This window comes from Podarcis liolepis (assembly GCF_965112155.1).
Source record: "Podarcis liolepis genome assembly, chromosome: 1".
Lineage (NCBI taxonomy): Eukaryota > Metazoa > Chordata > Lepidosauria > Squamata > Lacertidae > Podarcis > Podarcis liolepis.
The window spans coordinates 47676031-47690357 of NC_139554.1; the positions used below are offsets into that span (position 1 = coordinate 47676031).

The following is a 14327-nucleotide window of genomic DNA, read 5'->3' on the forward strand; positions in this document are numbered from 1 at the left end:
TAGGTTATTGTATTTTAAGATTCCATTGGAAGCTGCCCAGAGCGGCTGGAGAAATCCAGCTAGATGGGCGGGGTATAAATAATAAATTATTATTATAATATTATTATTATTATTAATGGCACTCTCTCGCATGGGAGGCAGTGATGGCCACCAACTTGGATGGCTTTCAAAGAGGATTAAACAAATTCATGGAGGAGGGGGCTATTGATGGCTACTAGCCGTGACTCTGCTTGCACTGCTGGAGGGAGCAATGCTTCTGAATACCAGTTGCCGGGAGCCACAGGAGGGGACAGGGCTCTTGTGCTCAAATCCTGCTTGCAAGTTTCCCACAGGCACTGGATGCTAGACTAGATGGGCCTGATCCAGCAGGCTCCTCTTATGCTCTCTTTCCTATTTGCAGTGACTATAGTCAGGCCCACTGTCACAGGCATCAGGAGCTGGTAGCCAGCCAATAGCAAAGAGGGTGGCGTGAAGCAAGGGCAGGAGGCCAGGCTGCCCACACTTACCTCTTTCACTCTCTGAAGCATCGGCTGCAGCCATTCGCTGTTGACTTCACAATGGCTGTCCAGAAAAGTAAGGATCTCAGCTGCCGCCGTATCAGCACCTCGCACACGAGAACGGATCAATCCTGGAAAAGTGTAGAGAAGAGAGCTGGTAGCATAAAAAGGGACAGTGGAAAAGAAAAAGGATGGAACTATTTAAGTTGATATGGCCCCCAACACTGGCCTGAGCCCAGACTGGTAAGCATCTATATAATCAATATCAGCACCTGCAGCTGAATTGACACCTCCCTTCTGAGCACCTTGCCCAAGAAGAAAGTATTAACACTGGAGTGGTAGTTGTCAGTGACCTCTGGGTCCAGGGCAGGCTCCCCCCCTTTTTTTAAGGAGTGGACACCCCACCTAAAGGGCTGCAGGCAGCCCTCCTTCATGCTACAAAGCATCAACCGTCCCCTGGGCCCACCTGGCCAGTCTCCCTTCGCTAGGTTGAATCAGCTAAATTGGGTAAAGGTCCAAAGGGCAGATGGTTGGCCAAACAGCCACAAGTACTTTGTCCATATCATCGGCTGCAAAAGCTGGAACTGACCCCCCTAAACCAGACCAGATGGTGCATTGGGTGCCTTTTTTGGGACCTCTCCCGACCACAGCATTTTAAGTAGACTTGCAAGTTAGCAGTTTGATCCCCTTGAACATTCTCTTTATCTAGGAGACAAAGTAATCTTGGTATGGCACCCAAAGACTTGAGGGCAGGTGGGGGAAATTACAGGTGTCTGGTTTTCGTAAAGCGTCATCGTCCTGACATGGCTGAGACATGCAATTATAAGTGTCTGCATTGCAGTTCTTTTTGCTCTGCTCTTGGCTTACTTTACCATGCAGTGCACCTATCCCTTTGCTCACAGTTAGGTTCATTCAGGGGCAGCCAGGCCCTGCACAGGGATGCTTGGAGTGCCATAATTCTCACACTTCCCCCTCCTGCTTCCCCCTGTTTTCCTCTCACCATGGGAAGCACGGAGCTGAATTTGAAAGGGCAGCTGTGGTGACTCCTTTTTAGAGATGTGCAAAACACCCCTGAGAAATTTCACCTGTCTTGTTAAAACCCTTTTAGCTTCCCTCAAAAAACCCTCTTTGGATGTTTCGCCACAAATCTGCATGGCATTTTTGTTTTCCGTTGTTAGGGTGAATGCATCTGGGGCAATGGACCCATTAGGATGGCCTTATGGATTCAAATGGCCTCCAGATAACCTTGGGAGATTTTTTTAAAAGCTGATTTGGCCAATTACTTTTTCTGCAATCTTGGGACAGGAAGTTGACAGGCGGCTTTCACAAGATTTCTCAGGCACACTTTTCTTGCCTGCCAAGGCACAGGCCTCACCATGGCTCAGTGGAGTATTCTGTACAATGAGGCAACAGGGACAACAGCTTGAGCGCAAATAGAGGAAAGCCTGCAACAAATCTATCTGAACACAGCTTAGAGGACACTTGAAGACCTGTTCCATGGTGCTCTTTCCTTCTTGACCACCATTGTGTCTGTGCAACCTTATCCAGTGGAGCTTTTCTGAGCTTTAATAACCAATTATTATTATTATTATTATTATTATTATTATTATTATTATTACCTCACCCATCTCTGGGCGGCTTCCAACAAAATATTAAAAATACAATAAAAAACCTAACTCTCCTTCCTTGGATTGTTACAAATTCTCAGGCCTGCTGCAACATTTCTGCAGTGTTCTTTGTGGACAGAGTCTATAGCAGATGCATCGTCCTCTGGTCAGGTTTTATTGGATTAGTTTCAGCTTTTAAAATCCAAAGATGTAGACAGAATATGTAGATCTGCACATACCACTTTATCTCAGTCTGACCTCTGTCCCTAATTCCTAGAATTAATAAGCTGGGAGAAAGTGATGGCCATCTTGCGGAAGATAAATCTATCCTTAATCGAAGGGGGTCTTTGTACCATCTAGCCCTGTGGTGGTAAACCTGTAGCTCTCCAGATGTTGCTGGACTACAAGTCCCATCAGCCCCAGCCAATGGTCATGAAGGATGGGTGCTGTGGTTCAAAAACATCTGGAGGGCCACCAGTTCCCCATCCCTGCTGCAGCAAGACCATTGTTAAAAGAAGCCCTCCTTGGATGAATTGGGGAGCAATATCCAGTTTATTTTCTAGCCAAGTTAGCTGAACTGTATTGTGGCCAAATCTACAGTTGCATGTAGTGCTTCCCATATCTAGACCTATTTCCACCTGATTCCTAACTAGAACTCAGGACTGAGACTCTCTTTGTTTATTATCTGTGCAAGGGAAATTACCAGGGAGTGTAACTCTGCTGATTCTTTTGAACTTACTGTATCTTTTTTTATATCACAGCATCTTTCTGGATCAAGAATATGGGATAGGAATAGGAAGCTCTGCTTTATAGTAGTTCTGCTCCTAATTGCTGGAAAATTCCAGCTGATTGCTGTTCCTCCCCCATGTGCTTCCCTGTGGAATACAACAGACTTCTATCCTTTCCATCATACTTTTTCACAGTGCAACCACTGGGAGAAGTCGTGCTGAGTTTTGGAGCGGATTTTTATCAGTAAACTGATGGTGCCTAGCTCTATTTATCTTTTCCACCTGAATAAATTGTGGTGCTTTTTTGCAATTGAATCACTGCCTGAGGTTTGTAATGGGCTGAAGTGTGAGTGAATATATTGAAACTCAACTCAGACAAGACAGAGCTTCTTGCTAGCGATGGCTCTTCATCAGATGGTGATGAAACTAGATATAGGAAAGGGACTTGGTTGGTTCAGAGGAGGAGGCCGCTGTATGTCCCCCAAACCCACAAGTATTAATTTGTGCTACCATTGGGTCCTTCTAAAAGTGAACGATTCTTGCAAAATCTGTCATACTCACCTTCTCGCCGACTGTTGCGAAGACACTTGACCTTTGGTATCTTGGTAAGAAGCTGGCAATCCTCAGCTGAAGAGAAGAGAAAACAGTTGGCGCCAGTGCCTAGTTTGTTTGGCATCGACATAAAGCTGCAATTAACTCTCCCCATGTGTCTCAACAGAGGGCAAAGCTTTGCTTTCATTTACGATATTAATCAATTTGTTGATCCCAAAATAAATGGCTTTAATCCCATCGCCTCAAGTTATCGCCCAAAGACGTCTGCTTACCACTCAGCTCCTTCTCCTCTGCCTCAAAGGTTTTAGTCAGCGTTTGTAAGATCTGTGGAGGCACACTACACACTACACTGCAGCCATGGGCTGCAAAGCCCAGCAGATCCTTCTCCTTCTCTAAGTTCCTACAGAAAAGGGAGAGCTTTAGAGTAGGAGAGAAGGGAGTGCTTAACCTTTCCTCTGCCAGCCTACTTCCACTCAAATTTCCCTCCCAGCGAGGGGAAGAAGAGGAGAATAGTCAGAGGGAAAACAACTGGCAAGGGAAAAGTTAAGAACTTCCATTGCCACTGTGTCTTCTCTGAAGCAAATCATCCTTTCCAGAGGGCACTTTACAAGGGAAGAAGGAACTATGGAGACCTGGTTTTATGCTGTGAAGTTTGTGAACAGCTGGTACCACAGACAGCGTATGCCTTAAGGCAGGGGTTATCAGCTTTTTGGAGGCCCTGGAACATTTGCAAACCGGAGAAACTGTTGTGGGCACCCCACACACCCCACAACCAAGCATGGACTGCAACCTATTCTATTAGCTACAAGAGAGAGCTGCTTTCAAACCCAACTGCAGGCAGGAGGGAACCTGCCTCAGGATATAACAACACAGCACATCAGAAAACATGTGTTTTGCAAACTCATATTTGGATGTTAATGGTAAAGCAGGGAGGAGAAACAGCATGGAAGAAATGGCGGACTGATTTATCCCCAAGACTCCAAACACACATTTCCTTTTTAGCTCAGCCGACTCCAGGGCTGGAAATATGCCTGGCTGTGGAGAAAATGGGGGAAGGGGGAGGTTGTGCGCAGAATCAGCAGGTGGAGGAAAAGTTCAGCTCCCCTATACACACCCTGACTTTCCCAGGCAAATGCCACTCTGATCCCTGCATCACCATTACAAGACAAAGAGTCAGGGTCCTTGTGTTTGCTCTGTAGCATGGAGCTCTGCCTGTTGACTTTTAGGAGAAACATGAAAGAGATTTATGGCAGAGGCACAGGCTGGATGCTAAGAAAAAGAAAGGGAGTGAATGCAGTGAAATGAGAAAAGAGTTGAAAGAGGAGCAAGATATTCAGACTCAACTCTTTTAACTGTCAAGATAAACACAGCAGGACATATCATATGGCTCTAATGCAGAGCTGCCAGTCTACATCCCACATAAAATGAAGCACACTGTTGGATAGGATAGCTATTCTTGGATGGCCGTAATGGGATTAGACAAATTCAAAGAGGATTAGGCTACCAATGACTACTAGCCACTATCTCTGTGTAGTGCTGGGTGCAGTAAGGTAAAGGTACAGGTACCCCTGATGTTAGGTTCAGTCGCTGATGACTCTGGGGTTGCGGCGCTCATCTCGCTCTATAGGCTGAGGGAGCCAGCGTTTCCGGGTCATGTGGCCAGCATGACTAAGCCGCTTCTGGCGAAACCAGAGCAGCGCACGGAAATGCCGTTTATCTTCCAGCCGGAGTGGTACCTATTTATCTACTCGCACTTTGACGTGCTTCCGAACTGCTAAGTTGGCAGGAGCTGGGACCAGGCAAATGGGAGCTCACCCTGTTGCGGGGATTCGAACCGCCGACCTTCTGATTGGGAAGTCCTAGGCTCAGTGATTTAGACCACAGTGCCACCCGTATCTCGTTGGGTGCAGTATGTGCCTGTAAACCAGTTGTTGGGAATCACACGTGGGGAGAGTGCTGTTGCACCCAGGTCCTGCTTCTAGACTTCCCATAGGGATCCTATTGACTGATCTGAGAAAAGGTGCTAGACTAAATGGACCTTTAGTCTGACTCAGCAGAGTACTTAAGTTCTCTCCCATTGGTTCAGCTCATTCTGGAGATGATACATATATTTCAATGGCTGACCACTGAAAAATAATTTCAGAGGTCTCTGGAGCAACACACCCCAGAGACAAAACTTCTCTCTCTGTTCACCACTTTGATACTCTCTTACTATCCAGCAACAGCAGTGTTTTTATTGTGTGCTATTCTCCAGGCTTTGAGAAGCCCCTCGCTTATCATCTTCCCACAGCTTCAGCATCCTGGCAAGACACACAAAGGCTACCAGCCAAAATACTTTTCTTGGCACTTCTATCCTGGAGCTTCTCTATTTCTTTAGCTTCTTGCCACCTGAAATATTGCTCTGGTGAGGGCAGTTTGTCAGGAGCTGTATTGCTGAGATGCCGTGACAGGAACACTTGATTAAAGGATACTGAGATATTGCTGGACATGTGCTCAGCAAGGAAATCCATGTACAAAAATAGCCCATGAATCCATTTTAGGTAATTCACACTCCAAGAACACAGCAGAATCCCATTCCGGTTATATTAGCAACATCCATTTGAGGGGCTTCATTTGAGATGCTCCCTTCATAGGTCTGACAGCAATCCCCAGAGAGCATATGTTGAAAGGTGGTTTGGAAATACTGCTCATGAAATGTAAATAAAGATAATGCTTAGAGAAAGTGGAGATTTGGAGAGTAATTCTGTATCTGTTTGGGTACGGTGCTTTATAATTGTATTGTACATGAAAACAATGAAATGTATTCCAAGACTATCAAAATGCAGCATGTGCACAAGTGAATTTCAGGGTCAAGGTATCTGACATGGTGTAACATGGCATCTTCTGACACATCGAGGAAAGTGAGGGAAGTTAAATGACCACTTTGGCTTCCCTGCGAAGTCAAACCTCTGGAGAATCACAACGCCTGCTGTGGCTGCAGAGACCATAACTTCTAATGTTGTTTTCTCTGCCTGGGCAGTGTATGTTTTGTAAGCCTGGGCAGTGTGTATGGAGGTCCTGGGCTGGCCAGACTACAAGACCCCGCTCTCAGCCTTGCTGATGTGGTCCAAAGGAAAGCAGAGCAATACATTTGGCACCAGCTTGGCTGCAGGAGTCGCCAGAAGGAGGCATTCAAGGCGCCATCCAACCGTCTTAGGAACTGCACTCTGGATTTGTGCAGGATGCACTCCTTAGCCTTTCCTTCTCCCACAAGGCAGCAGGTACAGATTATTCCTCAGGGTTTACTCCTGAAGTCTTTCTCACAAATGAGTATAGCCACAAGGCTTAGTATCAGTTTTCCTTCTCCCAGATGGGATACCTTCCCAGGTTGACGAGCCCCATCTTCCCCTTTGCCTGCTGCATTCCCAATGGAAATCCTTCCAGCTGAAATTAGAAGCAGGAATTCTTCCATTGGTGCTAATAGGAGCTTTCCTTGCAGGGCTAAGAACAACTGAGGAGGGAGGATGATTTTCATCATGATTGGGGGGTGGGGTGGAATTAAACCCCCCTTTCCTGTGTGCCATGGCCCCAATGAAGCCCCCCTCCTGCTGTTAATGATTTGTTTTCTCTCTCTTTTAAATACAGACATGGGCTTGTATCCAATGCAGTTTTAAGTAAGCATCCTGTCACCGAAAGGGTTTCTGCTTCCACAACAGGACTTGCTGTTCCACAAGAGGACCTGCTCTCTTTCCCCATGCACTCCCAAAATTTGTTCCAGAGGGTTACAGAAAACCTCAGAACAGACTTGGGGGCAGCACAGGGGAAGGAAAGTCCCATTGTGCACATGGACATTGTTGCATTAGCGGGATGGTTACTTAGTGCTGCATTGGATACAAGCCATGATTGTTAATGACACATTTGGCCCTCACTTTGGTTTTACAAAAATTGAAGAATTGAAATTTCCTAGCCACTTGTTTTTATTACTGGAGAAAGTCACTTAAAAGTCCAGCTTCAAAGATGGAACAAACATTATTCTCTTGTGCTATTTTTCTCAAGAAAGGATAGTGCCTCTTGCAGCAGAATTCCAGGCACTTATTGTTCTGGGATAGTTCTGCTGTATGAAAACCTCAGCAAGAATTTTGTGGATAACAGTCTTAGTCTGCCAAAAACACAGTGCAGCATACATTACCTCCTCCCCTTTGAACCTATATAATTGGGGCTCCTAGCTGTGCACACCACTTGTTATACTTACAATAATGACCCACAAAATGGTGGTTAATGAAACCAAACTGAGCATTCTGGCTTCCTGGGCAGGACTGTCACACTGAGAATCGACGGAAAGACACCATAACAAGAAAAAATTGGCTAGTTTCTTTTCCTCAGGTGGAAATTAAAACAAAGCGCAACAAAGCTTTGCTCCTGCCTTTGTTCTCGCTCTTTTCCTCAGATGAAAAAGTGAGGAAATATCCTGAGTGGAGCAGAAAAAATGTATACAGCCACATGAAAATGAATAAAAAGGAAATAAGATAATTAGAGAAACAAAGAAAAGTAATACTTACGATCGGAGCTGAAGTCATCCACTAAAATTATTTCCTGAATTAGGTTGACAGGAGTGCGGTTCAGAACACTAAAATGAATAACAAGAACATCAATTAAAAATATAAGGGTTTGCCTTTGATATTCTAAATAAAATAAGCCCTCTTTAATAGTTCTGATCCGCCAATGATCCCTTTCTCACCTGCAAAAGGATGCATTTTTCTGAGAGCTGTTTCAGCAGATTAGACAGCAACAATTGCCTCTTCCCGTGAGTCCCCCAGGAGCAGTGGTTTGTGGCCTGGTACAATAAGGCAGAGCCAGGCACCATCTTCCCACCACCCTATGTGGCCATTGAAGGGGAGCAAGGGCCCCTCCTCCTGTGGCCCCATGGGTTCGCAGGAGCCTGCCTGTTTGAATGGGCCAATTGCAGCTGCCCATGGGGCATGATCACATTGTCAGCAAAAGAGAGTCACGATAAAAGATTGACAAAGGGGTCCTGGAGGGGGTGCTCATCCTAATGCCCAAATGGGGGCTGATGGGCCTTGGCACCCCGTCTGAGTGGTGGCTCTGGCAGGATCATCCTGATTTGATGTACATCATAGGGTCCACCCAGCCAAACAATCAGCAGTCAGGCTGACTGATTCAGGATACATAGCCAGTGCCTATGTCAAAACCTACTTACATCTGTAATCAATAAAGTTGTAGCTTATTCAAACCCAATACTTTGTTCTGTGTTCATTCACCATTCCTTCCTGGGTCCCCGCTGGCTGTGTGCACCTTGCGGCTGAGCCCACAAATTAAATCCTAACTCGAATGAGCACATTTTCTTACCAAATGTGTGTTTTCAAAAACCTGTTTGTTGGGGTATCTATTCAAAATAATTTTAGATGTATACTTTAAAACCAGATTTTTGAAAAGGTCCTGTGAATCTTCCATATGAAACAGATTGAGTGCTTTTCCAATCCAGAAATTTGTGACTGCACATCTGGCCTTGTGACAGCAAATCCCTACCCCTCTTATCTTTTGCTTGAAAGGGAAAGTTGTGTTGGGGGAGGGAAGAGATATTTAGGAGCACTGCTCATTCTGCAGATCTCTGGAAAAGGATGCCTATCTGTAGTTACCTATGTTGAGCGTGTGCCCTCTCTGCTAACGGAAGTCATTGCAACCAGATACAAATATCAATTGCTGAACTATATTTCAAATCCCTGAACTCTGTTTCTTAATTCAAATGGTTGTTTGTTATGGACCCCTCCACATGCCCTCTTTACTGAGCATCCATCATGATTTGTGCTCAGGCTATTTGTGATGGTTATACGTGATTGCACTTTCAATACCATTTGCGTCTGCAAACATTTTGGGTTGCTCACACTGCTTCCTCTGCGGTATCTGCCTGTCCCATCGCTCCCTGCTAAATTCCTGCAATTTTTCCTTCCACATTCTGAGTGTTGTCTGGCTGCTTGCCCCACTTTTGATGTGTTATAGCACCAGAGTGCCCCTCCAGGCAGCAATAACACCGGGGAAGCATGGCAGAAAACCTAATAAAGCACAATAACGTGTGGATAAATCCAGCATTAATGCACTATTGTTACATGAATGACACGCTGCGGAATATACCTACACACAAAAAAACAATCATTCTGGAGGGGCCCTTAGTCACATTTCAATCACCTGTCTCCTATCAATATTATTCCCTATAGATCTGAATTCCCATTAGCAACTATGGGAGTAAAACAAAGGCAGTTAGTTTCAGTGTATCTGAAGAAGTGTGCATGCACACGAAAGCTCATACCAAGAACTAACTTAGTTGGTCTTTAAGGTGCTACTGGAAGGAAGGAATTTTTTTATTTTGACTATGGCAGACCAACACGGCTACCTATCTGTAAAAGGCAGTTAGTGTGGGTGATTAGCAGCCAAACCTAACAAATGAATATTCTTGCTAGTTAGCATGAGAAAGGGCTAAGTCCACAAAGGTGTACTGCTGATAGGCAGATACTAAGACCATAGAAACACAATCAGTAGAGAGGACTCTGTGTGATGTCATTACCCTTTCTCATCTAGAGCGGAAGGAGTATATAGTACTTCCTGTTCCTCTCACCCCTCCCTCTTCCTCTGAAGCATTGGATGCAGATATACCTCTGCTTGTTCCAGCCTTGGGCACATGCCTGAAGTAAGTACAAGTATTTTGCTTGCACAATTTTTTATTGCTACTGTTGCTGTGACGCAATGCATAAAAAATAAAGTAAAATTTATTTTTATTTTTAAATTTACTTCCCAGATTGTTTCCTGAATCTTTATAAGCTGGGTAAGAAAGGGGAACCAACTTTTCATAGCTGGACTTGCTCAAAACAAGGTTTTATCACGTAATTCCTATGCTTTTAATTTTGCTGCCAAGGATGGGATTTGAAAAGCTGTTCTCAACCCACATATGTGGGTGGATGGATGGATAAATTGCAATTAATATATCCTCTCCTACCCATTAAAACCCATCCCACAGTTGGATTGGAATCTTCTCTCTTGTTCTTCGAAATGATCCTCTCTCACAGGAAGAATCCCACTTCCCTCTAGCATCACCAGCTCCTGATTTCTGAAATATAATTAACCTCTACGACATCCCAAAGACAGAGTTCTCTCTCTCTCTCTCTCTCACTTGTCCACATGCCTAGTGTCTATTTCTTATCACAGATGTCTCCACTTTCTGCGGCAAGTCATTCCTAGTACAATCTATGTGCACATAGTTCCACATGAAAAGACCGCCAGAGGAATAACTCAGACAAGTCTTTATTCTTTTGGCTTCTGCTCCCCCCACACCACACCACAAGGTGGAGATAAACGATACTGAACCACCTTTTGTGGGGTTTCCAGAAAAAAATTATTGCAGAATAGGGAAATTTGCATAAGGCAATCAGAAAGAATATAGCACTCTAGAGCAGAGCAGAGGAGCCATTTTGCCACCTAAAGCCCACATTCCTTTGTGGCCAAACTTCCAGGGGCTGCATCCCAGGTGTGAGCAGCGCCAAAGCAAGGATAGGCCAAGCAAATGAGGTGACGCTTACCTTTGTATAGAAGGATAATGTCTAGCCTTGCAAAAGGCAGAAGTTTACACACAAACATGCCTGTCCCCATCCTCCACTGAGGCAAGCAATGGGCATTATCAATGTTCAAGGTTACGTTGCAGCCAGACAAAAGAATTTGAGGAGGGCACAGAGTGGGGTGATGAGAGATGGAAGGTGGCCTGGACTAGGGAGATTCCTGAGGGCCAGACACAGAGGCCTGGAGGGCTCCATGCAGCCCACGGACCAGAGGTTCCCCAACCTTGTTCTAGAAAAGAGTAAGTACAAAAGGTACAAAAATAAAGAAGTAAAATAAAATACCTTAAACAAAGCTAAAAACTTGGGAACAGCCATGCTTGCCTACTGTAATTTGCAGTTTGCATCCATTCTTTGTTACTAATGAACTCGTGAAACGGACAATTCTCCATGAAAGAATTAAGCACTAGGAAAAATCACACACACACACACACACCCGTCATCACTGCCTACTTCACAGGGGTGTTGTAAGAAAAGCTGAACTAATGTAAGGATAGTGCTTTGAATATTCTTAAAATGTTAAATAACCACTTAATATTGTTATGAGCTGTTCCAGGATATATCTTGGAGCAAGTAGCTGGTGCAGACACACTTTCACTGACAGAGATCTTCTGCAGAGCAAACGAGGGGGCGGGGGATGCCAAATGAGCAAGCAGTTCATGAGAGACAGCTGCTTCTTGCGATGCAAAAGATGTCAAGCAAACAGACCGACAACCATCCCCCTGCAGAGGATATGAGACGCCAATGGGAAAGCTGTTCAAGAAGCCATTTAAATGTTTCTGGAAGACAGGCTGCTCCTGCACGTCACACTTCAGGATCCCTGCCTTGCCAGTACTAGGGCTCCCAAAGGCACAAATACCTTAATGTTCAGCAACAGCAAAATTTCACGCAAATTTTGCCTGGATCAGTTAGTTGGAGATCTGAAACATGCTCCATCCTCAAGAAGTTAAGCACACTCATCCCTTTGCACCCAACACCAATAGCAGATGCAAACGTGTGCATTAATAGCAACACCCATTGAGAAACAAGGATAAGTCCTCAGAGAGTGAATGGCTTAAGACAAAATCCTTGCCAAGTAAATATTTCCTCAGAACAAAATCAGGTATGTAATTCTGAATGACTTTTATTCTCTGTTGTTTTTTTCACTTCTGCAAAAAATAAGGAGCCCCCTGACTCCAAGCTTCAGGTCTCTCTTACCATCTTTGTGCCCCCCTCAAACCCAAATCCGTAATTTCAAAAGGGGTTGTCAGTATATACATTATTTCTCCTGGCAGTTCCTCCATATCTAGTCCAGCTTGCTGTCACACTAGAAAAGGGGAAAGGTTTCCGATGGCAAGATTAGTGAAATGTATTATTCCTGCTTTTCGTAACTTTAGATTCCAACTTCCATAGTTCCCCCAAGTTCTACATTTAGTCACATATCAACATAGCTATTTAAATTGCAACCTCTTTTGTCTGAACTGTGGATTATGTTCACTATGCAACTCATTAAACTTGGATCATAATAGATATTCAATGGTTGACAGCCCTTGGTACTTGCTTCCTGCATGATGTGTGCCAACGATTGCACAAATCAATGACTGTGTTGTTTATATGCACCTAGAGATAAAAGGCAATTAATAGCCAGACTTTCAAACCACATTTTCCACTCAAGGTTCTGAATTGTATTTTTCCCTCCCCACCAGACTGCAGCTCATCAGGATAAGACGGCCTGTTGTTTCTATGGTAGTGGAAGCTGGCCTATTTGGGCAAATGGGGCGCTGCCCCACCAACCTCAGTCTGCCCTCAGTGAATGCCCACATGTCTGTCTTCTTACCTGCAATCTGCCCAGGGGTGCCACTGGCTGTCAGCCACCTCCTCCTGGGTCTCAGCACTGCCTTTGCAGAACTAAATGAGGATCAGCATGGGGACAAACCTAGAATTGCTTCCGTCTGTCATGGGCTCTGGCTACTGTTGGCCTCCCTGTTTTTACCAATCTCAATTCACAAGTTTGTTGCTTGTCAATCTGTACATTTAGTCCAAATTGTATTTGCACTGTTGGTATGAAAGTGAGTGACAAAATGCTAATACACTATTGGATCTTCTTTTGGGGTGTGTTGTTGTTTTTGGGACCAGTTTATGAGAAGCCTAAAAACCTCAATTTGTGTTCTCAAAGCAGTGGGGACTTTTTAAATGTCTAATGATGTTAATGTTTTAACATCAACCATCAGTGTTGTTGTTAATTTATACAAGGTCCCAGAGTGGGTTACGACATTACAAACAATATTAAAAACAATTCAAAACAACAACATTCCCCAATAGTAATAGCTTCCCCTCACCCCACCCCCGCCATGGGCCACTTGAAGATTCCCAAGGCTTTGGCAAACCGCTGGATGATTTTTCTGCCTATTGTAGCTACTGCCATGCCTTGTGCTAGATGCTTTGATTTTTAATTGCACTTCATTATTTCTTTTATTTCTTATACTGTATTTTATTGTATTACATTTGAGTTCCGTAGAATCCCACAAAAATTCAAATTGTAAGTGTTCTTCACAAACATGCCAGGGGCCCCTTCAATGAGGTTTGTGATCCATGGACCATGAATTGGGAACCCCTGGTCTATAGTACATACCAGTATTGTGAGAATGATCACCATTCCCATTAATTTGTCCAATCCAAGAAGACAGGTCCTCGGTCACTGCTGGATCTCCTGTATTGCAGTCATAGGTGGCCTGCCTTCCCTGCTGTCTCTCATCGTGTCTGTAGTACATTGCTTTCACGCAACCTCCAGTTCTTTGGTGCTTGCACTGCTTCAAACTAATTGCCCCACATACTGGCCAGTCATCAGCAACAAGGCTTCATCCCTGGCCAGTCCCACCCCATCCCAATGCTAGTTTCTCCCTCTTTAGGCTCCATGCTCAGTCAGACCTACCTGATGCTCCTCTCCCTGCATCCTTTATCCTAGCTTAGGCAAGGCCTGAGGCAACTGATGGACCTGGACCTTTCTTCTACCATCTGTGATTGGATTAAAAACTTGCTGAGGGATTGCACACAAATAATGAGGATTGGGACTGTTATATCCACCTCTCTGAAGCTCAGCACTGGCACCCCACAGGGATGCGTGCTGAGTCCCTACCTGTACTTTATTAAGTTTATTAATTATTAAGTTTGCAGATGATACCACCATAATGGGTCTAATTACAGGTGGAGATGAATCAGCGTATAGAAAGGAGGTTCAAAAAGTCTCTACATGGTGCCTAGAGAACAACTTGCACCTAAATATCAGCAAGACAAAGGAGATGGTGTTGGACTTTCGGAAGAAGAGAGGGGAATGAGCCCCGTTGTATATCGGGGGGGGGGCTG

The 14327-nt window shown here is 44.7% G+C and overlaps 1 protein-coding gene across 3 annotated transcripts in view; it reads right to left on the minus strand.

The window, feature by feature from the left end:
• The window catches only part of GALNT16 (polypeptide N-acetylgalactosaminyltransferase 16), a 144024-nt gene that overhangs the window by 36281 nt on the left and 93416 nt on the right, over positions 1-14327 (minus strand). For all 3 annotated transcript variants that reach the window (XR_014527307.1, XM_083508274.1, XM_083508273.1), the window contains exons 4-6: positions 7923-7990; positions 3394-3459; positions 507-628 (exon numbers count right to left, since the gene is read on the minus strand). Coding sequence is in view for 2 of the 3 variants with exons in the window: in XM_083508274.1 (XP_083364400.1) it covers positions 507-628; positions 3394-3459; positions 7923-7990 (256 nt within the window). In the remaining variant the exon portion in view is untranslated. The remainder of the gene's footprint in view (positions 1-506; positions 629-3393; positions 3460-7922; positions 7991-14327) is intronic.